Below are 26,175 nucleotides of genomic sequence, written 5' to 3' on the forward strand. Positions count from 1 at the left end.
TTGTGCTCCAAAAGTGCTTTTTTCATTTGAAGTAACTGTAAGCAAACTCATCCATCTGCATGACAGCAATTGTACAATAAAACGGACATCTGTGGCAAACAGGTTTACAAACGTATCAACTTGTCAAACACACCCTTTCCACACAGACTTTTGCATGAATCAAACTGTATCAAAGTCAAAACTAAATGTCATTTTCAAAAGCTGATCACACACACAGAGAGTTTTCGAGAATTATGGGAGTGCTTAAGAGTTCATTAGGTGCAGCCTCAGTTCTTGTCAAGCATGTGTTTGGCTGACTCCTCGCCACTTTGCACCCTCATGTCTCTGGGGAATGTGACAGTGTCATACTGTATGTACCACTGGGAACAGTCTCAGACAAAGCTACAAACGCTCAGAAGAGTGAAACAAGTGCTGGCTGACTGGTGGATCAGTGAGGAGACTTTTAGCTCTCCAGCAGTTCAGGCGAAGTGAAGGAGAAGTTTCGGAACTCGTCCTGATTGATGGTAGGGATCATCGGGTCATCGATCGGCGTGAGGGTGGGCTCTTCCTGAGTAAAATCTGGGTCAAAGTTGTTGACATCCTCTGGTGTTTTCTGGGAGGGAATATTTAAGATTTCAGTTGCAGCCACAAGGTGAGACAATGTTTAACGCTGCATAATGTCTGCATATTGTCACTATCATGTAATAAAGGAAGTTATTTGTGTGACTTACGATTCTGGGCTTGAAAGGCGGCTCTATCTCTCTACGATTCAACTTCTCCCAATCGATTCCATCGAAAAAGGCGTGGCTAGTCAACGCGTTCTCTCCGCCCTCTGAGGCCACACAGCCCAGACGCCGAGCCGGGTTTTTGGTCAATAGCTGTGAAAGCACAAAAGTGGATGAATTCACAAACACGTCACACTAAACAGAAAAGAAAAAAAAAAAAAAGAAAAGAAAACATCATCAAGAAAACTGATGTAAGATAGGGTTGCGCATAAAAGCAACAACAAAGAAGGGTCAAACTGTTTGGAATCAGTGGATGCTGTCAGATGTTTCATTGAAGATCTGTACACAGGAGGATGCAGGAAATGTGACGCATATTATTGAACAGGATCAGACCAGACTTTTTTGGAGTAATGCCAAACTGGACTTGATCCAAGATGACATCCAGTCAAACCCCACCTCCCAACTTATGAAAAACACACCCATGATTGTATCTGACACCACCCTCTGTGACTTAGTTGGAGAGTGTTCAACTAAGTTCAGGAAAGTGCAGCTGACTGTTGTACACAATAAAACAATAGAGCAGTGAATCACATGTTAAAGTCCAACAGTTTCTTTGCTACGAAAGTCTGGTAGGTCTCTAAAGGGAGAGGCCAAAACAAAACAAACTCAAAATTAAAAAAACTTTGTTTTAACTTGCCTGTGGGAAAAAACTGGAAAAAAACCCCCCCACTAATGTGTTTTGGACAGCTCAGTGTGTCTGTGCACACCTTAGGGCCAGTGGTGACATTAAGACTAGGCTACAACAAACTAACGAGCCTCCGTCTCCACGGTGACAGTGGCCACATTAACCCGAAGTCATTGGAAAGATTAATATGTCTCACCAAATCAGCTCCAAACACTTTTAAACACTTTAACTGGCATAAGCAACTCTGCATTCCTCAGCAAAAACAGAAAAAGAGAAAAAGATGTTAAGCAGACAGAGAAACAGCATTAAAGGAGAAATGAAAAGATACAGAGAAAAGGTTAAACTAGTTTAACTAAAACTGTTGGTTTTATGTGTTTTGATCCTTTAACTACAAACCACATAAATCTTAAACACTAGTGAGAATTTTCAGAGGTGTACACAGGTTTTTAGATTGATATCTCAGCTTCCAGAGAGCTATTGTTGTTAACTGATGCTTAAACACTGTGATTATCATCTTGCACAAACTTGAATTCTGCTTGAAACAAGTGAAACATCACTGTGAACATCAAGACATCTCTTTTGGGGGAGGGCAAAGAAGCATTACAGTTTAATGCTACTAATGCAGTTGTGTGCAGGGATACGCAGCTGGGAGCATAATTTGATGACGTCATTTGTAGTTAAATGGTTGCAGTTGCATTTAAAAAAAAAAAAAAAAAAAAACCACTCCAGAACACCAGTATGGCCCTTGAAGTGGAAATAACTGAGTTACACAGACGAGCAGAGGTCAATGAGTTCAGGAGCGTACAGACCATAAAACTGGAGAAAAACTATTCAGCTGCCATCTTTCCATTGCTACACGTCGGCTGTGCCATCCTCACTACCAGACTAGCAATGTCAGCATTTCTACACAAGGATATTCTCCACTACGCCAGCAGAAAGACACAAAGCCGTCAGAAATGAAAGTATTGGTCAGATAATGACAATTTTGATTGAATTAATTAATCATTTCTGTCCTTTATAAAACAAAAATATTCAATACTTGCTGGTTCCAGTTTCTAAAACATGAGGACTGGCTGTTTTTATCAGTGTAAACTGAACATTTTTGGTTGGACATTTAAATATATCACATTTACTTTGGAAAATCGTGATTGGCATTTTGTACTGTTTTATGATTGAAAAAATAACAACAAACAGATTACTCAACAATGAAAATAATTGTTTGTTTTGGCCCTAATAAATAGCTTCATTTAATTATCAGTGTCCACCTTTTTATACACAAACTGCTAAAATAACCTTCAATTATTGAAGTATTTTTTCTCAACAAACATTCTAAATATTAGTCATGCTTTTTATAGAAATCCTCCCAAAACTCTCAACAACCTGATAACTGAACTCCACGAACTCGCTTATAGGAACAAGGAGAACCTTGCAGCGGATCAACCCTCAGTATAAATAGTGCAGCAGCGTTCAAATCCACTCACACTGACATGCATCTTTACGTAACGTGTGACACTGGGAGCAGTGACATGGATCAGCGGGGGGAGATTGGTCTTCCACTGCTTCCTCAAGCGTGTCTGAGTAACAACAAGAATAAGGGGTGAACAGGGTGCAAAGAGAGGAGGAATGGAGGGAGGAGGTGTCGTTGTATTTATAGCTTGGGTGCTGTGGCTGGGCAGTGGACCATGCCTTAATATAGTTATGTAAGAGCTGGGCCAAACAGCTGGCTGGCAAAGCTACGTAAGGCTGTCAGTCACTCTGGAGTCAGAAAGCGTCTGTCAGTCTGAAGTACAACAAATAACGAACCCTGATCAAAGTTAATCAGAGCAAAGCTGTTCAGACCTTTGCTATCATGTTACAGACTCAAGCTACACTATTCAGGAATTCCCCGTATCGCTCCTGTAGTAAATGTTCACAGCTTATTGGTTTTTCTCCACAATGCTGGTCACAAATCCAGGGAGAGATTGATTTCCTCTATCATTAGGTCAGTTTAAAAAAAGCTTCACAGACATTTCCAGCAATTGTATAACGTGAACAAAGTCCGACAGGAGCAACATGAGAAGAGTCAATGTCTGCCAAAAAGACAAGGACACCAGCAACGCCTGGCCTACATCCAACTTCATCCATCATGCTGTTTTCAGAATATTTACTGTTGATGAACCACTGAATACAAAATGATTAGAAACAGACTCACAGCTTTGAGTATATTCACTGCCTCTGCACTGAGCCAAGATGCGTAAACAATCTCTTCATTGAGGATGGCTTCAAAGAGATCATCTTCATTTTCGGCCTCGAAGGGGGCGTGTCCTGACAGCATTTCGTACAGCAGCACCCCGAGAGCCCACCAATCAACAGAAGGCCCATACAGCATCTCCTGGAGGATCTGTGGAAACAAGTCACAGTGTACTAATAAAGTTAACCATCATAGCACAGAGAGCATTAGAGAGTCCAACAGCAAACCACTCCATGAGGTTCAGTTAGGAGATTGGATTAGTGTGTTTCCAGTGGGGCTGCACTGAGGAGCAAGTGTTGAGGACAGCAAAGAGGCCTTTCATAAATCCAGACGCACAGTCTTGGTCAGAAAAAAATGCCTCAAATATGAGGACACACACACCATCTTAATCCCTCATTATGAAAACCAAGCACGCCCGTAAAGGCGCATTCTGATGAGGGGATCAGGGCATGTCAAGTCAACAGCGCCGTTCACAAGCTGACCTCACAGGTGCGCTGCCTTTCCAGTCAGTCAGGAGGGAGTTTGGAGTGACGGCTGTGACCACAGTGTTTGTTTTTAGAGGGGTGGTGTGATGGAGAAAGGATGGGACTGGGAACTACTTCATATGAACTCAGAAGACCTGTGTTAGAAGAAGCTAAATGTGGCTGCATTTATTCTTTGCTGCAATAGGTCCATGTCGAAATATATATAAACAGCACCAACATATCTGAAAACATCCTGTGTCACAACTCTGCTAGATAAATATCTGTCGTTATTAGTAGTTGTGGTTCTTAAACTGTGTGTGTGTGTATAAAATTTTCAATTTTCAAGGGTAGAAACTGACCTCAGGGGCAATGTAATCCGGGGTCCCACAGAAAGTTCCTGTGGCCACGCCTTCAAATATGCCCTCTTTGCACATGCCAAAATCTGCCAGTTTACAGTGACCATCTTTGTCAATAAGAACGTTGTCCAACTTTAGATCCCTGAAAGGCAACAAACAGAAAATTATTTGTTTTTGGGACTCTCAGCAGACACAAATGGATCAATATATGAAAGAGTAAAGGCTGAAAGCTAATCAGCTGCACAAATCCAATTGACGCCAGCAGCTGCTTAAATGTCAGTTTGTGTTCAGCTTCCAGTCACACGCTGTTGGTGTTGTTTCTAATAATATCTAAAGGTGGTAAAAATTTGTGGTGAGACAAAGAGAAAAGGTTCTCTGAGGACGGTGAAGCTGCAACACTGACAGACAACTCCCTAACCATTAAGAGACAAACAGGAAGTATGACACATTCAGATGACCACTCAGGCTTCCAAGAAGGAAAAAGTGTTCTCATGTCAATAATTATTTCTCTTCCAAGACAGACAAAGTTTCAATTATTGTTTTTAAAGCAACAGGTTCAACTTGCAGTATAGTGCTGTAAACCAGATGGTAAATGTAGAAGAGTGATTAATAAATAATTATGCATTTTGGAAAACCTTTTTCTTGGTTAACAATGTGGGTTGTTTTCCAAAGACATGCAAATGTTTAACAAATATATCACATCTGTCTTTCTTAGAGGAACCCACCCTCCTCCCACAGTTGATCTTCTGGGTGTTTTTCCCTGGGGTATTGTTTATTTCTTTGTTTGTTTTTTCTTGTTGAGTTTTTCCCATATCTGAATCTTTACTCAGAGGACAGAGAGGTTGTTTTATATTGCACTGACTGTAAACCAATCTGAGGCTCATGTGTGATTTCTAATTTTGGGCTAAATAAAACTGACTGATGGCTACTGAAATTGATCAGTTAGTTTTTAAATGTTATTATTATCAAAGAACACAATTATTATGTTTTGTGTTCTTTGTGTCACCAAACTGAAGAGTGACCATGTTGACAGAAATCATTTTGCATTTGTTAAAGTGACTTGCTGATAAAATGCAAACTCCTTTGTCTCTAAAGAAATTAATAATAATGAAAAGTCCTAAATAATAATATTAACTGAATTAAAAATAAAATCTTTTAAAAAGTTTTTTTTTTTAATTTAGTTTTTTTCTTTTCCCTCTTTTTGAGTTGTATGGCAGTTTTAGTTCATAATGTCTTTTGTGTTATTGTGTATTTTTTTAAAAAAGGAATAAAAATATTGCTTAGCAAATGAATAATAGATAAAATGTGGAAGTAACTTCCCATCGCTGACTGTGCATGTGAAATTGCTGCATAACTAAACAATGGAAAAATCCTGTTCATGTCAGCTGGTGCTTTGTCATCTGACAAAGAGATTAAAACGTGTGACCGTGGCCTCTGGAGTTGTACTCCAATCTGTGATCAGGTGATCCGACCTTAGACCAAGGTCATTTTACGGAGATGGACTGAAGCTAGACAGAGATGCACTAACGCAGGCTAATGCTGATAAATGTTGGTAAATTATGACATTTTGAAGATGCATACAACTTTGAAAGAACATATATTTTTTCATGTTCTTATTTCAAGCAAAAACCTTAAAATGATTTTGGTTTGATTTCCTCAAAACAGGAACAAAAGCAGAATCACAGAGAGACTGAATGTAAAAGTGCTCAGCAGACTGACGGTCAAGCAAAACTGGTTTGGTTGGATTAATCTGGTTTGCTCTTCCCTACCGTAAACTGATTGTGTAACACTGACTCATATGTTCATGGAGCTTGTCCCTAGCAGCCTAAAAACAGGCCAAAAGAGACCAACTCTGATGCCCACACACCATGACCACTCAGCCGTAGAGTACACAGATTAGAGCATGTAAGAGCTAAATACAACAAGGAATAACAACATCCGGACATGAAAACTGCTAACACGGAAACAAAGAGTGCTTTTCAAATTCTAATTCCTCAGTAAAATATAAGTAAAATTGTCTTATTTTCTACTACAGACGAAATGATCAGGTATTTGGCAAATGTTTTCATGCTCCAGAGCACTCAGCGCACCATGTGTGTATAAAGTCTAGTGATGAACCTCTGTTTTAGTTCCGTATTTCACAATGCAAATAACCCACTGCACCAGGTGCTCCTGTAGTCCTTCATCCACCCACCTCTTCACACTAGGAAGACAAAACCAGTTTCTATGAGAAGTGGGTCAGTCTGACAGTGTGGTACAGTAACACAGTACAGTAATAGTTGTGAATCAAGGGTCTAAAGACAGAGGATGTTGTATTGCTCTACAGATTGTAAAGCACCCAGAGGCAAATTTGTGATTTTGTGATATTGGGCAATACAAATGAAATTGACTTGACTAACAGTAAACTTCTGGAACCACTGACAATATCGAGGTAATGGACTTTACCTTACTCCACAACAACAGACTGTGTAAGAGATAGAGTTACACTAATATGAAAATTTCCAAAGAAGAGTAGAGGAAGTACTGGTGACTCTATGACGCACAGAATGAGATTTTTTTGTGATTGTGGTTAGATGGTGCATCTGGCCATACCGCTACAGCCTACTGAAATCTATACAAATAAAAATCAACTCAAGGTTATATCGCGGTGATACTAGCCACAATTTAGAAGCATCTTATTTTTCACGATGTGTTAAAGCATTCTTAATATAACATTTGGCGCTTTGCTGCACTTTTATTACACTTTAGAAATGTATTCTTCCTGTTAACATCAAACACTTGACTGGTGCATTCTCAAAAAAGACAGTGTTTATTGCAGGGCTTTGTACTGGATTGCATGAGATGTTCATGATATCATGTTCACCCCCTGCAGCTTGTACCTAATTGGCTCTCCTCACTACACTGTTGTTGAAATCAGCCAATTTCGGTTCAGACTTTCGGACACACTGTTGCTGAGAGACTTCAAATCGAGTCTTTACCTGAAGCTAAAGGAGAGATAACTAGTCGAGTCACGAAAAGTCCTTCATGTTACACAACACAGTGACATTGGCTTCGATTTTATTTTAAGGAGGCGGCTAAAGGTCTGCTCTACTTACACTGGCCTGATGTGCAAGCTGCTTCTTGGCTCGTTATTTTAGTTGCAGCATGTGGACTGCGTGTGGCCTCCTAAGCTAACAGTCATGCTATGCGGTGCGGGCTGACACAGAACACATGAACACACTAAATATAACTCAGGATCTTACTGTTAGCTCACATGATGCCCCCCTTTCTTATCATCATGCACTGACATGGAGCCCTCAGCGCTGCTACAGTAACTTGTTGCAAGTTAACAAAACATCCGAACACAAAGGATACAATCAAACATCTGAGTCTGAGATAAAAGCAAGGCCATGACTTCTTTATGAAAAATAAAATATTGATTTCTATTACTAAAGGTGAAAACTAAGAATTCTGACCATGCAGTTGTAGTGTATGAAAATCTATTGTTACACTGTGTTTGCTATTACAGGGGACATGACCAGAGTTCACTAAGGAAAATATACTGCGAATGATAATAATCTTTAAATTAAATAAATGCACAGCACAAATATACAGTACATATAAGAGGTGTTTGGAGAATTTTGATGGAAAAAAGGAAAACTCCCTATACAGTATGTTTTGTGGCCCCTAAAACTTGACTGATGTTTCAGCTGACATGGATGACGAACATGAGGAAATAATGGCTGAATGTTCATCTGAAAAGAGCACTCAAGCAAATCTTGTACTTCACTGCCATAAATTGAAGGATCTGAAAGAGACCGTTTTTAAAAATGGTCAAAATTGAAGCAATAAATGCCAAGACACAGTATCCTACATGTATTCCCTAGTGTGGGTCGAGCTACAAAACTGCTGAATCTTAAGATTTCCATTATGCAACTTAAGAGTGCCTTTTCATTAGACCGCCCGTCTGGCAAACGCTCACCTCTTTTAAACTTCATGCCATGGGTTTGTACCCAAGGTTTTTCTGTTGTAAACTTATAGTCTCAAAGCCCAAACTGAGATATTTTGTAAGACTTAACAAAGCAAGACTTTATACAGAGTTTTTTTACAGGCCGTGAAATATTCCCCACAACTAGTCATCTGATATTAGCTTGCAAAATAGGTGGACAACCCTTTTACAGTAACAAGCAATTTATTAGGTTTTTTTAGGCACAAGAGCATTTTTCCCAGAACAAATGAGCATTTAAACCAATGGGGTGAGATAATTCTACATGTTTCCAGCGCAGTTTCCATATATGACTGGGGATGAGCGCCAATATTCTGAAACAAGACAAGATAGGCAGCACCAAGAATATGACATTCTTAAAAAAGCTGCCACCAAATACTGGCTTCAGAAAAATCCCCCAACCGTGGACATTTTTACAGGAACGGGAATCGTATACGTTCCATGGAAAAGATGACTGATACTATTTGTCTACAGAAAGACAAGGGAGAAAAATACTGAAGGAAATGGGACTGTTACTCACAGGAAACAGGTACTGATTAGGGTTTTTTCCCTCTCTCTCTTACTGTAGACATCAACACTGAAATCGCTGCGCAATGAACTGTACCTGTCTACCTGTCTCTGATGTTTGTTGATACCAACAAGACATCATGTTCTCTGCCTCATGTTTGCATATTAAACTTGAAACGTTGTCAAAAATAAAAAGTTTAAAAAAAAAAGACTAGTTAAGATGGACATTTTATGGCAGTTAACTATTTTTTAAGCTTTAGATATCTTTCTGTGTACTATGTATATGTGTGTGTCTGATTCAGACCTGTAGATGATGCCTTTGCTGTGCAGGAAGATGAGAGCGGAGGTGATCTCCGCCGTGTAGAAACGTGCTCTGGGCTCTTCAAACTTCCTGGACTTCTGAATGTGGAACATCAGATCGCCACCATTCACAAACTCCATCACAAAGAAGAGTCGGTCCTGCAAAATACACGAGGAGGTGACATTTACAGCCACGTGCCTGCACACACACACACACACACACACACACACAGACACACACACAAACCACACTAGCCTCACAGAAGCTCCCATGTCATTAAACAGTCCAAGAAAGCATGACCGTGGACATGCTGAGATTGCTTCAAGGATGCTTCAAGGTCTACTTCTCATAAATGTCACATGTCTATATAATGGATTCCTGTGCATGTGCATCTATCTGCAGTTTAAAGTCAGCAGGGAAAAAAAAAAACACTGATCAAACCCATAAATCTTTCTTTCTCATTACAGGTTATGGTCGATATGTGATCTAGAAGATGAGAGCCCACAGAAAAAAAAAACACTGCAGGAAGACATGATGTACAGATCGGCCTATAAAGCTTCCTGAAGTGATCAGGGCGGGCAGGAAAGCCACAGCGGTCTCTGTTTAACTGCTCTGTGGTGTAGAGTGGTCTACTTTTTAACCTGAGATTATATGTATGATGTTAAAGACTGTGTGGCACAAGCGAAGCAGGCAGTACTGTGTGTGGTCTAACTGAGCGTGTGTGAGTGTGGAGCCTTTAAGTAAGACTCCACACTAGGACAGTTTCTACTGACTATTATTGAGTTTTACAATTTTAAAAAGCTGATCACACCGAAATATCTGAGTCCCAAGGTCTCAAAAACCTGATTCACTGTTTTACTTTAAAAAATGTAGTTCTACAAAGATAATTTATTTTTTACTCAAACATTAAAGTATCCTGTTTCCTGACATTTTTAATTCACAGACTCTGAATTTCCAAAGTGAAGTCATCCTAATGTATTTTGCAATATTTTCTCCCGACCTCCATGAACTTGATGAGACAGAAGCCTGGCTTTGCAAGACTGGACTTAATTTGCTGTTTAATAGTTCAAATGAGCAGTTGGTGATGTATTACTGTGATGAAGGAGAATTCTCCAAAGACATAAAAGAAAAAATATGTTACCAGTCCGCCTCACCCTCACCACAGGCTCAACCACTTCCCCCCTCCCACTGTTTCCATGCCCACTCACGTGTATTTTTCAAAACTCACAAAAGAGAGAAGCACAAAACAGATGCAAATTTTGTCTCGAAAGAGAACAGATGTTATGAAGAAATTTAAAACCACAGAAATTTTAAAATATAAGTTTGGTTTGTAGAAAATCTAAAAAATGTTCCACGGTGCCTTTAGAGGAAAATGTCAAGTCATTTTTGTGACTGTGGAGGGAAAGGGCATAGAGACACCCACAGTAAAGAAGCAAAGGGGAGGTGCAGTGCCACAATAAAAGCTGCACTTTGGAGGTGTGAATGGGTCAGGAGAGATCAGTTCTTCACTTTGTGCTGCTCTATTTTGATCCAGTGTGAAGTGGGTCAGTGTCGGTTCAAACACCTAAAGCAGATTAGGATTGTCTGTGGGTGGAAGAGCAGCTTTGCCATCAGTCACACATTCTGACTGAGTCTCCAATAACAAACACAAGACTTAGAAACTGCTGCCACCTGCTGACAAGTTCATGTATTTTACAATGCTGTGTCCCAATTCTATACTACACGTTAACCGCACATATACAGTCTATCATAGTATACTGGAGTTAGTATGCAAGCAATATGCCTTTTACTATCGTGTACTAACAGGAAATTGTGTGTGCTGGCAGATGTCGATCACTTTTGAAACTGCAGATTAAACTTCACAAAGACAAAGCTAAATGTTTTCTAAAAATAACATTTATCACAGTTTTCTAAGATCTTCCTGGAGCTGTCAGACCACTATCTGCAATTATTTTATTTAATTACTTATTTTTGCAGCTGTGAATAGCTTTTCTATTCCCTTTGTGCATTTTTTTTAATGGGACTTTAGTGTTCATCAACAGCAGTGGATTTATTATGCATAGTCACTTTTTTGAGTACATTTAATTTTCTAACTTTTCCAGATCTGCTTAGAGTTAGTATGAATAGTAGTGTGGAATTTGCTAATTATCAAGTTTGCTGATTTCCAGATAAGTAGAGTTGGGGTATTCAGTTTGTTGTAATCTGCAACCTCACCACTGGATGCCACTAAACCCTACACACTGGTCCTTTAAGAATGGAACCTGTGCCACACAAAGACCACCAAGGTACTTTAGCACTTAGAGGAAATATTTAAAGTTGATGTAAAGACTATTGGTAAAGAGTTTACACATCCAGCATTGGCTACTAAAACTGTAAAAGTCACCTGCAATATGTAAAAAGAGGGAATTGTAAATACGGAAAGAAAAGTGGTATTAAAAATGTGGTGTAATGGCAAGTAACATAAAAACTAGCAAACAAGGCATTTAAATTAGGTTAAAACTTTAACTAATGTTTTAAAATGACCTTTGTGAGCTGCTAGTGGGCAAGTTAACTGCAATCAAAATACTTGAAAGACAGAAAATACTGTATTTTACTGCAGCCTTTACTGCAGTTCCAAATACAGTGTAAAAGGATGTTTTAGAGTTTCACACTTGCATTTGGTATTGAAGGAGCTCTTTTCTGCACAGCGCTCTTTTTGTGTAACAGTACTTGTTTATGCCACAACTTGACCTGCAAACATTTCCTCAGGAAGGCAAGAGCGGTCTGAGATGAAAACTTTGCATCATTATCTCTGTTGACTTGCAATAATGCAGAGATTTCCCCTTATGAGGCAAATTTATTGACTCGAGAAATCAGTGTGCTTGTGTGGGTGTATGTACTGACCGGTGTCTGGAAGCAGCAGTACAACTGCGTGAGGTAGGGGTGACAGCGGGCCAGTGACAGCACCCTCTTTTCAGTCATGGTACACTCTACATCATCATCCTGCAAAATGATGTCTTTTTTCAACACCTTGACTGCAAAAACTCGATCCTTGCCGTTTTGTTTTGCCAGCATCACCTGCAGATACAACATACACACAGTCGGATAGATGAGAATTCACTTTTCCCAAATCAACGTCACCATTTCAACAGATAACATTGATTTATTCTGTAAAATGTGTTGTTTTGTGTCTTTTAAAAACAGACCAGACAAGAACCATTTGCTTTGAATAAACATGTTCTCACATTCTACCTTCTTCCTCATTCATCACCTTGTTCATCATTTCATTACAGAGTATTTCCCATCATCCTCTCCTATCATTCCCACCTTGCCAAAGCTGCCTTTGCCAAGCACTTGAAGAAACGAGAAGTTTGAGATGCCCAGCCGAGGAGCCTGCTGCTGAGTTTCTTTACTTGGCCTCCTTTCAGAAGGCATCCTCGTCTGCACCATGCTTTTGGCCTGCAAATGCAAAAAAAACCAAAACAACACCACCATTTTGATTCATCTGATAAATTTACGTGGAATTAACACTCATTTGATCCATTGCGAAACCACTGAGCTTTCGTACTACTGAGTTGCGTTTGGAGAGTCCTCCAGCCTGCAGTCCCATCTCTGCCAGCTTATTGGCCAGTTCCACACTGTTGACTCCACAGTTTGGCGCAACGTTGCCTTTGCAGCGGATGTGAACATTCATTTTACAGACTGGAGAGAGAAACCACAGACAGGAGGCATTGAGCATTCTCAAAGCGATGGAAGACAAACTAGGACATTTGAGATTGTGATTTTGAGACAAATTTTGACACGGTTCTTACTTTTGCAGTGCAGCCCCTGCCTGACTATCCCCCACAGCAGTGAGCCACAGTGGTCACAGAAGGTGGGAGACTTGTAGTTGTGGATGTTGAACTTGTGAGGGACGTTGATGCTGAAGCCTTGGTTTATAGGCTGCTAAAAGAAGACACAAAGAGACATATTGTAAACTAACCACTGAGTGTTCAACAGCAAGGCCAACCATGCATGTACATAATCTACATAACCCTGAACTGCCACACAGTGTATTGTGAAAAAATGTCTAGTTCCTATTTTTGTCATAGAGAGATATTGTTTCTGTTTATTGCTGCATTTGCTTCACTCTGAATTTCCCCCAGGGAAATTTGAAAGCTGAAATTCTGCAAAAGTGCAATTTTCTAATGCTAAAACAAGCACAAGTGTATTTATAGCAATATATAAAAATGCTATATTAAGCATATTTGGAATATAAGTATAGCAGTGTACAGTAAAGTGTTCTGGCTCAGTGACCAGCTCAACACAGAAACAGGAACCTTTACAGCCTGCTGATCACTGCAGGTGTTCAGAGGTGTGAGTGTGTAGGAGGGGCTGTCTAACAGGTCTCTTGCATATCCTGTATGAAGAGCATCAATTACAAAAAAAGACATGTGGATTAACAGTGACAACATGCCTTCAAACTCACCGATTACTTTGTTATTGATCTGATGATCCGTAAAGAAAATAAATACTGCTGTTGTACCAGCATTAATGATACTACTGTTGAACGGGAAGAGTGTTACAGTCAGCTATTCATACCTGTTCCTTCTCTGTCTTTTTCATGCGTGGACACACAGTGACGACCTGCTGGTGGCATCGTTTGTGAACCACACACGTACACACTGAAAAAACACGATCACTCAATGTCAAGTCCACAACTCATGTCTGTATGTTTGAATATTGTGTCAAAAGATGAGAGAAAATGAGGTCTGCTCACCTTGGCACTGGTAACCCTGCTTTCCAAAAACACCCCTATATACAGAGACAGAGACACAATCAGATCCAGTTTACAGTCCACACAGAATAAATGCAGGTGGCATTGATTCGTCCTTGCCCGACTTTCTCACCAGATGAACTCTTTGCAGTGAAAACAGAAGGTGGGCTGGCGAAGGAAAGTGGACATGAACTTGTGTCCGTTGACCTGGTGGATTCTCCGTCTCACCGCCCCCTGCCGCTTCCTCGTAAACTGCTTGTAGGTCTTCTCTTTCACTATGGCGTCGTCTGGAAACAAGATGAGAGAAAAAGGTTGTGTTCAAACACCAGAAGACGAGGTGCTGCTGATAATAAATCAGAAATCTCTACACTAATCCCTGGACCCAATACCATTAGAGCTTAGGTTTGAAAATATATTCAAATTTGTAATTGATCACTTATCATAATGTCAGTATATCGATTGACTAATTGCACATGAAAGAGGTCGCTATAGTGAGGAACCCACTGATAATTGTCACTCAGCGCGGCAGTTCTCCTAAACTCCAAAGAGCTTTATATTATCTTTCACCTCATTGTTTTAGTTTTCCAGGCTGCGACTTTACTGCTTATGTTCACTCTCACGGCAGGCAGCGGTTTTCAGCTATAAAACACCCACTTAACACCCACTACACGCCCTTTACAGGAACCAAACAGCAGACAGAATTAGTTAGAGACAATGCAGTAAACATAGCAGAGCATAGAGCAGCTAAAGAGCCAGATATTTCCCTCAGGAATTGGTGTAGCGCTCCAAAAGGAATACTTGCAAATTTGCTCCGTGCCTTCTGGATGTGTAAATAGCAGCTGTTTGCTACCAAGTTCACTGTATCAGCTTAGAAGGTGATAATATGTCAGTGTTGTGTTCACAGCTTGCCGTACACCGCAGGCTTAAAAATTGTGAATCCAGACACACAATTCTGTTGTCTAAATTAACCACAAAGCAATTATTGAGTCTGATTGTGAGGTTTCAAATAATCTTCTGGTCTAAAAGATGAACAAAAACATTAAAGATGGTCATTAAAAGTTTGCAGAGCCCTATGTGGCATCTTTAAATTGCTTGTTTTTTCTCCCAGCAACTCTCCAAAACCAAAAGATATTCAACTATATAAAAAATATGCAAAAAGAACATATCTTCACATTTGCATTTCATGGAAAAGCTGGCATTTTGCTTGATAAATGACTTAAGCAACAAATCGATTATCAAAATTGATGTCAAGGAATTCTCACTTGATGGACAAATTGGTCAACTTATAATTTCAGTGTTCCCTGGAATGATTTTTTAATACTTAACAATTGCAGGTCCAGCACAGTTTGACTTGATGTTACCAGTTAGCCCAATGTGTTGACACTGACTACAAATGATTTCCCACAAATAAACAAGTACTGTGATTTCATTTTCAGAAGAATATCATCCGTTATTTTTCTCACTTTCACCTAAGCTTAACTGTGACAAACATATCTTCAAACATATTTTTTTTACTTTTCTAAGGGATTTTAAGAAAGGTTGAACTAATCATAAAGGGATTATACTGTCTAAAGACATGTGCACATTTTTTTCTTTTTGTGCATGCTTGTGTAGTTAGACTATGTGTGTTTTAGCTCTAACTAATAAGTAGGCAGCAGCATGTAGTGGAGCTATTTGTGAGGTGTTGAAAACCACACATGCATATGGAAACTGCTCTGCAGAAGCCCCACTATGCCCCTGCAAATAACGTAGACATGTGGTAGTGGTGTCAAAAAAGGTGGGCTTTACTTTCTAACTAACATCTTCAAACATTCACTTCAAGCCCTTTGTCTTGTGCACAAATACTTCGATTTTCTCTGTAATCAGTCTGATAAAAAAAAATATCCAAAAAATAAATCACCTTTTACCAGAAAGATTTATAGTTTTGTATTTTCTTCCTACAAACATTTGCATGAAAATAGAGTTTAAAGAGCACACAGACAACAACAGGGCAATAATCACATTATTGCATTGTTATTATTTATCAACCTTTAGTGGAAGGTTTTATATTGTGATGATATTAACAAACTTCATATTAATAATTTCAAGGAAATTGTAATTAAAACCAACAAACTGGATCATTTACGTTTTTTTGTGTGCAAAGAGAGTCTAATGAAATGCACAGGAGGTCAGTGCATAAACATTAACTTTAATTTATTTTATTTTGCATACACTAGCTATATCATGACATATCTCAATATCAGAAAAATATTCTTATTAATATTGTGATATTGATTATCTCTCAGGTCAAATATTGACTGAAACATCAGCCAGAATTGTGCGATCACTTAAGAGCTTGTGTTTTTATATAGCATGTTTTGTGGCTGACTGTTAATGCTCAGTGCTGTTTGCAGCTACAAAACCCTTGAGGTTCAGCACCACTCTGACAATATTTTTCCCCTTACTTTAACGTCACCTGTATAGCTTTTCAGCAATAGTAACCTTTCAGTCACGTGACAGATACAGTCTGTACACTTTGCAAATATCCACATAAAAAGCACTAGTTATCTGCACAGTTTGGTGGGTAAACTGCAATGTTTGCTAGTAGTTATGAAAAAGAAACGGGCTATGCTGGAAAGCAAACATTGCAGTGAACTCTGCAGAGAATGCAATGGATAAAAAAGAGGCCATTTCACAATGTACAGTGTGCTGAAATATTGATCTTGAAAGTTCAAAAAATGTTGATGAAATCAACATTGAAGGCCAAAATGGAGACAGAATCTTTGTTAAAGTTGTAAAATAATCACATTTAAAAGTGAAACAATTAATCAGAAAAAAATATCATGCGGCCTTAAGTTTGGTGGGCAGTGAACCATGTTGGCAGGAGATAAAAAGCACAAGTTACTCGATCATGCTCAGAATATCAGAATCCCCCATCTGACAATATCTGGTTGAAATTCAACATAGTCAGGACACAAAGAAACCAATCACCAAATTATACAGAGCGTAGTCTAACATGGGAAAAATAAATGGGAAAATGAATTAGAGGCAGAAATTAGTAAGGAAGAATGGGAAGAAATCTTCTCACAAACTCATAAAGTTACAAATATAAGTATGTGGAGGGAGATTCAGTTGAAAATAGCAAGTAGATTTTTTCAGACTTCACACATAGTATCCAGAATGAACTCCAGGTAAACAGGTGAATGTTGGAGGAAGAGTGGAGAGAAGACGGCAAAACATACACATATATTCTGGACATGTCCTGTCTTTGATCAATATTGGAGTGAAGTATTTGACTTACTAGATAAAATTGGTTACCAGCTCCCTAGGGACCCACTGATAGCCATCCTTGGGGGTTTTTCCAGAGTAAATTGGGCATATTTATTACACACACTGCTGGCAGCTGCCAAAAATGCAGTAACACTGAACTGGCTCAAGAAGGAACCTCTGGCCTATGACAGCTGGCAATCAGTAGTTGAAGGAATTTACTCAATGGAAAAAATAACTTTTAAACTGAGAGTACAGAATGCACAATTTACAGAGATATAGTTAATTTGGCTGAAGGTAATAGAAGAAGACTGACCCTACACTGGCTATTCTGAGAGTTGGGTGCACTCATGAGTAGAAAGGTTGCAGATATCAAAGTAATAATACAATCTGATTGTTTTAAACTTTTCCTTGGTGTGATAGTTCTGGTTCATTTATTGTATTTGTTTTTGTGTCATGTTATTGCTCCTGTGTTATCTGTAATACCAATATTGAATTTCTTTTCCAGATATTATTACTGCAAGTATGGGATTGAGAAACATTAATGTTGGGATGGGGAATGAGAGAGGTGGGGGGGGTGAGGGTGGCTGGTGGGAGAGCGGGCGAGCGTGAAGGACTGACAGGGTGGATGGACGCCATTTGGGTGAAACCAAGATAGACTGAATAATGATGTGACAAATTAGTGCAAAATGTTGTTGCAGTGAGGGAAAGATGGTTGAGAAAGAGGGGAAAGAGAATATCTTCTTTCTTAATCTACATATTGAGAAGAAAATTTGACATAACGTCTAGAATGTACAGTGAAAATGTTCTATGCTATAAAAAAATAAGTTGCAAAAAAAAGAAAAAAAAGCGGAACATAACAGAAAGTGACAAGTCACCAGCTAATCGGACTTCTCCTTGCATACAATTTATTTGAGTGATATCTGATCAGCTGAAACATCATGTACATGTCTGAGCAATAGATGTTCTCAATGTTCATGTCCTTTTACATCTGAAGAAAACAAACGTTTGCCTCATCACAACGCATTAGCCAGACACAGCGTACCTGGCACATACCAACCTACTTGAGTCAGACACACACACAAACATCCACATTCATGTATGCATGCATGCACACCTATTTTCAGAGCCTCTATAATTACACAGGTGTACTTTGGGCATTTAATAGCTCACAGACACTAATTATTCAAAACAGCAGGGAAAACAGAGAAGACCGGGGCTGACTGAATAGGAACAAATGGTTTGCACGAGAGTGTGTGAAAAAGAAACTAGGCGGAGATGTTAACGCATGAGGAGAAACACTGAGCTGCATTTCAAAAAAGCGTAGCAGCCTTACCATCTGTGAAGGATCCAGTGAGTGTAATAAGGACGTAGACTTTGCCCTCTGGCTCCAAATCCATCTGCAGACACACATATGAACACACAATTATATTTCTGTATATTCAAATAGCTAAACAGGAACTAAGGAGGCACCACAGTTTCACCAGAGCAATTTATTCTCAAAAATGATCTGCAATTTAAGAGTGAATTAAATGTATGTCACCCAAACGAACATTTAACAAACAGTAAAGTTGCCAAATATGGCGTATTTCATACGTTTGAAATTATATTTGAAACACAGAAAGAGTTGTTGAAGAAAAGAAAGCTTTACGTTATAATAATAGAGTTAAAGAAAGGTATGTGTAAAGTTATCAGTTGACATTTGAGCATCAGTCATTCAGCGCTTGTATACTAAAGATGCAGCTATCTCACTGGAGATTTTTTGCATTCTTCAGTGTGTAAGTTATGTCGGAGGAATTTTGACACCGCGACAGAAAGGCAACAAAGCAGGCCCGGCAGGTCGGGCTGGTTTGCAGAGGACTGTGATGACCTGATGCTCAGCTGTGAAGGTTGACTTACAAAATGTCCAGGTATGCGTGGAGAACTTGTGTACACATAAGGGTTTTTCTGGAGGCGGACAGAGACAGGCAGGCAAAAAAGATACTTCCTGCAGCGACCATTGAGTGGAAATTTTGGTCATTGTACACTCAAATGAAGATCTATTTGTGTTACATGTACACCCAGCCTGGAAATTATGACTCCACACAACAAAAGGGTTTAAGTGGCCACTCAGTTGGCACAGTAAGTGCAAAACTTTCATTTCACTTTGTCGACATATGCACTTTTGTTCTCAGTTACCTGCTCATATCCTGTCTCAAGCTACAGTCTAGACAGCTAATTTGACTTGTCCATTGAAGACTTCCTCTGTGTGTTTCATCTTTGATGCTTTAACTCTTTAAAGAAAAACCTAAAAATTGCATTAGTGAAATGTCTCTCTTCTCTGGTGAAACAAGGAGTCAGATGAAGGAGGAGCAGATCTGATCTGATCTGACACACATAGATGGTGACAGCATGATGGTAAAAAGTAAAAAAAAAAAGCAGAAACATCTAGTGCTGTATCACAGAGGAGGAAGTATGTTTCTTTCTTTCTTTTTTTTTTTTTTTTTTTTTTTTAGAAACAGTTTCAGTCGAGCAAGCAGTACACTTGACAGGAAAATTTAAAGGGGGGCCACATTTAACCCACTTTCAGTTTCATCGCTTTGAGCCTGAGAAACCTCTCTGTCCATACAGACCTACAGTTATTTCAATACTGATTATAAACAACATAACGTAAAATAATGGGTAAATGACTGAGTGACGAATTAAAGACTACAATGTAGTGGCAGGTGGGTGGCAATGGAAACTGGCTTCAAGGTCACATGGTGAATGTGTCAGACAGCTGATGATGTCAGACGTGACATTAACTTCACTCAAGGTTTAAAAAAGGGAGATGAGTAATAAAAAATTCTGCTGAAGTTGAGCAAATGCCACTAAAACGGCAGCAGACCTTCAACATGTTGCGTGGTAATTTCATCAAACAGGAAGAGCATCCAATGTGCATTGAAGGGGTGAAGACACTGAAAAAAAATGTACAAGAGAAAGTGGAGAAGCTAGATATTAACCAATAGAGAGTGAGTGTTGTAGCAGCGAGCCCTCAAGCAGTGATCAGCGACGGTGGGAACGCTGCAATAAATAGCAGTGTGGGCGTGTGGAGGCTTGTGTCTTAATATTTGCTGCCTCACATGTGAAACACACCAAACCAGCACTTCTTCTGTGCAACAATAACCCTTCACAGTTCAGATATAGCAGATAACAACTTCAGCATTGTGTCCTGAAGTGAGAAAGCAAACTGTTCTGACAAATTACTTCTTCTAAAACTGCAGATCAAGTTCTACTTTTACACCACTTCCCCTCAATGCGGGGTCTTGGTTAAGATTTGCACAAAGCTGTCTCGACTGTTATAGGGTTTTTTTTGTTGGTTTTCCTCAATTGATTGGACTCATTCTGCCTAGAAATATATAGATTTATCATTAATTCAATGAGTGGTGGTGATTCGCTCTAATGAACTGCATTTCTTTAAGATGTGTTGAGCAAGATGTGTAAGTTTCACATTCTCGTGGTACTTTTCAGACCCCCTAATGTGCTAAGAGACATTCTCACGTAGTATTACAAGAACAATTCAGATGAGGGAAGTGATGATAAACTGTGGCCAAAGACAGGTGTTTCAATTGTCAGATTGGTGGTGGGGGGGAAGTTACGTCTTATGGTGTTTTCTTTTTTGGTATTGAGGCATTTGTCATTAATGTACAGTGTAAATTCAAAATTGAACAGTGAAAAGGCTGAAAATTTTGCACATCTCGCATTATTCGTTTAATATAAATGTTACAGTAAATTTCTTGAAAGATTCATCTTGAAACTGCTGTTGGTGTGACTGCAAATGAAGTGATACGTTGTGGTGATTCATCTCACTTAAAGTTTGCAGAATTTTTGGCTTAAGCAATTGAGAAAAATATATACAGTATAAATATTGGCTAGAGGATTATGTGTCTATAGAAAGAACCTGATGAGGGTGTCATGGTACATAGTCGATACCAACTCAACCTGCTCCAGGCCTGAACAGGTTCAGGTTACATTCTCCAACACCTGCAGTGGCTTATGGTCCTAAAGGGATGAAAGTCTGTCAGAAGAGGGAAACTCCAGTCTGAAGGGGCAGTTTTTTTTTGTATGACGAGAGTGAGATTAAGCTGACACTCTACATGAGGATTTTGAGCTGAGCTTGAATGAGACCCTTTGTCTCTCTGAATTGTCGACTTTGCATTTGAAGTGTTGAAGCGTGCATGTTTAAGAACGCTGTTGCAACCTTTACACCTGAACCAACTATGCCTGGTTTACCTTTCACTCTTCACAACTTCTAAAAGGAGTAGTGTGGGCTTTTGATGACAGTAAAAGGCTTCCGAGTCGATGTAGGCAAGACACAAACCACTCATCCAGTGCACTGAACATACATGAACATACATGAAGATGTGACTATGAAGTCCTTCAGTAAGCCTGAACTGGTTAGATCTCCTCTCAGTGAGCAGGAGGGGTGGGCTCAGTGCAGGTAAGGTGATGTTGATGTTTTCATGCAAAAAAAAAAAAAACAGGCCAAGTTACTCACAGGGTGAGTGTGTAGTGAACATAGCCCCAAGCATGTTTTGTATCTTGAACCTGCTCACAATTACTGTTCAGCTGGTGTCAAAGTTATCACAGAGAAACACCAACATTCCTGTGCAGGATAGAGGAGCAGTAAGACTCCAAGTACTCGTTGACTTTTCTAATCTAAATTTAACTATAGGAGCTTTTTATTTTTTTTGAAGCACAGAATGAAAATAAATATCAGATTGGACTGGTTATTGGCAGATACATACAATGACTCAAATCAGGATGAAAAAAAATGCAATTCCTTCTTTTGATAGAGTCTTAAGTCACTTCAAACTGAGGCTCTAACTTTAGGGGTCCCCCAACCCCTTGGCCTCGGAGTCAGTGCCCAGTAGACCCACAAGAGTCTACTGGTTCTTAAGCTCAAGGCTGGACTACCAACTGGGTAAAAAGCAACTTCCCCATTGGCCCCGAAAGCCCAAAGTTAACTGCATGTCAAGTGTTTCTTTTCTGTTTGAATAACTAAAAATTTGTTAGAAGAGTTGCATCACTAAAGTTCAATATCAACAAAAGCAGCTGCTGCCTTGTCGTCTGTGTCAAATAAAAAAGTAGTTTTACCTCCTTTTTATACATATTCCTAAATAAAGTTGTAGTGAATCAAATTAACATATTTTAATTCAAACACAGAAAACTTGGGTAGAGGTTTTGTTCCAGCGTTCAGGTACTTTTCAGGCTCTCTAGTAAAGGTGGGTGTATCAATACTACCATCTCTAAGTCTTGTTTTGAGTATCAATGATAGCATTAATCGGACCGATACAAAAATTTTTTCTAGACACGTGATGACTGTTCTTAGTGTGTGCAATGTCTGCTTCACTACTGCTGTTGTGTGATGCACGTAGTTAACTGTCTTGTGTGTTAATGCATTTGATTAAATAGCTAATTAAAAGGGAATTAGCAAAAAGAAATCATTTGGTGGTAATGAAAATGTAGCCTGTTACATTCAGCTCATAAATCATGACTCACTGCTCTCGCCCACATAATAATACATAAGCTGTTTTTAATTATAAAAAGTATTGCTATCCCCTGGCTGCACTCTAAACTACATTTCATCTGGGTCTTCATAATTTGATTTATTGCAAGTTTGTTTGAATTTTGCACCCCTGAAGTACAATATCAACTATGTGAGGTTCTCCAACTTGCAGCTTTTAGACTTAAATTGTTTTAGTTTATATTGTGCTTATTTGTTGTCAAGTTGTGTTTTATCATCCTGTGCACAGAAAAACTGGGGCAAGGTATTATTATTCCATCAGAGGAGCACTGTGAGCTGCAACCAACAATCATGTCCATTATCCAGTGTCCATTATCAATAGTATATAAAATGGAAGGAAATAGTGGGAAAATACCAATCACTATTCCCTGAAACCCAAGTTAACATATTCAAATTACTTGTTTTGTCTGTCATGACAAAGACATTGAGTTTATCATCATGGAAAACTTGCAAATATTCACATTTCAAAAAGACTAAAGATTTCTCAGTTATCAAAATAGTTGCCAATTAATTCTCTTTCAACCAACTAATCGATTAATCATCTAATTACTTCAGCTGTAGAGTACTACCATGTATAGCGGAGGTCAATAGGGGCTCATATGAGGTTAATAGTGGCGTGACTGGAACCCAACAACATTATTCACCCAGGGGCTCCCTAATAAATTAAACCTCCCCTTTTTTAAGGTTATGCAGGCTGTAAAACATGTTTACATCTTTGTTTGTGCCCCTGATAGATTCACCATTTACTCACCCATCCCTCGAAAGTCTCTCCTGTGTTGGAGCTCTTAATGTGGTCGTCAAACGGAATGATGCAGTTTGCCACAAAGTCATCATATCCGATTGGAGTATCGTGGAAAACAGCCAGCTCGATGTGTTTCCCTTCGTTCACATTGAGACTGAACTCTTCATTGTAAGTCGGCATGTTGGTTTTCTGTTTGGTGTGAGTTTGTCCAATTTTGAAGTCGTCCACCTTCACCACAATGTACGGGTCCAGGGTCGGGGCAGCCTTGTTGAAGATGACAGTGTGACGGAGGGAGAAGGTTGTCGGCTTGAGGTCCACAGCCTCGCCGATGCGCAGCTTCAGATAACCGTTAAACTTCATTTTCTTTTTACCTTTACGCGGAGAGTAAAAACACTGAAGAAAAAAGTCTATTAAAAAGCAAAACAACAATCATTTAAAAAAAAGCCTTCACGCACGCTTCACATCAACACTGAACAATAACAGTGCTGCAATAAATTCATACTCCATATCCTCTCATATCGGTGTCAAGTCTTGCGTCCTGACGCACTCATGCTGACTTCACCAGTGCCTCCTGACCTCCCGCCTCACAGAACACAGTCTCACAGTCAGCCTCCACCGCGCCGTGTTGTCTCACTTTGAACTGTTTCAACAAGTCAGTAAGAAGGAAGCCACAACACAGACATGCCGAGTAGGAGGCACAAGTTCCGCATAACTTGTCACGGAGCGTACACAATAAACACAAATACACACGCGCGCGCGCGCATACACAACACATAACCTCTAACCTGTCACTGTTAGTTTGGCTTGTCACATGGCTGAATTTGTAGTCCTTGTTTAAGACAGAGGAGTCAGGCACTATATTGACCATGATGCATCACTCTGTACGTGTAGTGACGGCTCACCTGTCCTATTGTTAGTGAGAAATTACCTCCACCTGGCGGCGGCTACCCGGAACTACACGACAGGACTACAAGTTTCTTTTTCTATCTTTCTCACCTGTTTGAAAAGTACTAAGATATTATTCTAGTAACCTTGAACTCAGTGGTAGAAAAAGTATTAAATTAGAAAAAAATAGAATAGAGACTAGATATATAACCATAACTATAACTATAATATCATATTTGCTGAGTATACACTGTTCAGTGATGTTAATGTGCTATTATACACTGTACATTGGTGCCCTACAAAGGCAAAGTGCAGTATATGCTCTTCAATCTGTTAGAGTTTCATTGTTTTACTGATTCATTTCCTGGGGATATTGGGGTTTTTAGTTTTGCAGTATCTGCAAAAATGCACTGTGAAACCACAGTTTGCCTTGGTTTCACCATGAAGAATGTCAGATACTGTAGTTTGCCTTCATTTTAGGACCAACTTTGAAAACGAGGGTGCTAGTTATTGCTTCTTTATAGATGACATCCTGAACAAGGTGACTGTCAAGATGTGAAATCTTTGACAGAAGGAAAAAATTCCTAAAGATGGCACTTTCCCGTGGCTTGAAAGCTAGTGGAACTTAAATTGAACTGTGAGGCATACAGAAATGGTAAGTTTTAACCATAACCAATTATCATTTTGCTATATCGCCAATGCAGTGACTAGTCTTGAGTCAGTTACATGTACAAACATAAATGTAGTAAAAATCAATATGAAGGTAGATGAACAAATGTGGTCTTGATAACACAACAAGAGTCCAGACAATTAAAGTGTGTTGTTTGATCCAAAATAAGCACAAATAAACATGTAAAATAAGTTTCTGAGACAGCTGTTGAAGATGCCCTGGCTGGTGAAAGTTACAGAATTACATGTGTAGGCCTGTCAAAGCATACAGTATTTATTAATTGATTATTTGATATCAATTAATTGTTCAGTTAATATTAATTGTTGTTCACATACCCAAACATACAGGCCTGTAAATGTAAGAGTTTGTTCATAACATTAAAAGACATTTTCATCTGGTAACTGTTTATTTTTGTTGTACTTCATTGGAATAGAATAGAATAGAATAGACATCTTTATTGTCCACTCAGTTACATTAAAAACTAAGATGTTCCTCCCACAACTCTTACTTACTGCAACTTATCACTGTTTGGCCATATAATTATACTGCAGTAAAACAAAGGCAAAGTGCAGTATTAACTATAAATCTGCCAAGGTCAGTCTGAAGGTCAGACTACAATATGCTTGAAATTCACTGCACTCTCATCTAATCAATCATACACTTAGTAGTTAAATATAATTTGATGCTTACACTTGGCAGACGCTGCACTTTGGCTTTGTAGGGCAGTGGTGGATATTGCTTATTGTAGTAAGCTGCATGATGTCCATGGATGTTAGAGTTGATACTTGAATAATTTAAACAATGTATATACATATGCAACAGTACATACTGATGGTACTTGAAAGATTATATACGGATGAATGTGAAACAGATGTGATGAATAATGTAATAAATAAACGTCCAGGTGGGTCAGAGGAGGCGTCCTGTCTCCCGACACCGAGGAGGACTGACTTCCTGTAATGTTCTCTGTCACAGCAGAGCTGAAGAAGTCTCTGACTGAAAGTTAAAGTATAAAAAATAAAAAAAAGTATAATATGATATTATGTGATCATTATCATTGATGTATTAACATACACTTTAATATTGTATCTGGTCATTTTAACTGCTTTATGTAGAGTTG

General features: G+C 39.1%; 1 protein-coding gene across 2 annotated transcripts; it reads right to left on the reverse strand.

The window, feature by feature from the left end:
* prkcha (protein kinase C, eta, a) lies at window positions 1–24,337 on the reverse strand. Of its 2 annotated transcripts, none has more exons than XM_042388489.1 (14): window positions 23,510–24,337; window positions 18,550–18,613; window positions 14,101–14,254; window positions 13,971–14,005; window positions 13,793–13,875; window positions 13,024–13,153; window positions 12,780–12,913; window positions 12,539–12,670; window positions 12,116–12,289; window positions 9,236–9,390; window positions 4,443–4,581; window positions 3,581–3,769; window positions 711–857; window positions 1–592 (listed from the first exon to the last, which is right to left on the reverse strand). In XM_042388489.1, exons 1-14 carry the CDS (start codon window positions 23,858–23,860, stop codon window positions 443–445), a joined length of 2,037 nt encoding a protein of 678 aa, XP_042244423.1. In that variant the 5' UTR covers window positions 23,861–24,337; the 3' UTR covers window positions 1–442. The 2 variants fall into 2 exon arrangements, with proteins under 2 accessions (XP_042244423.1, XP_042244422.1); XM_042388488.1 differs by having other exon boundaries at window positions 13,024–13,156; window positions 23,510–24,336.
* Between the last annotated feature and the right edge of the window lie 1,838 nt (window positions 24,338–26,175).

The sequence above is a fragment of the Thunnus maccoyii genome, chromosome 16 (assembly GCF_910596095.1).
Source record: "Thunnus maccoyii chromosome 16, fThuMac1.1, whole genome shotgun sequence".
NCBI classification, from domain to species: Eukaryota; Metazoa; Chordata; class Actinopteri; order Scombriformes; family Scombridae; genus Thunnus; species Thunnus maccoyii.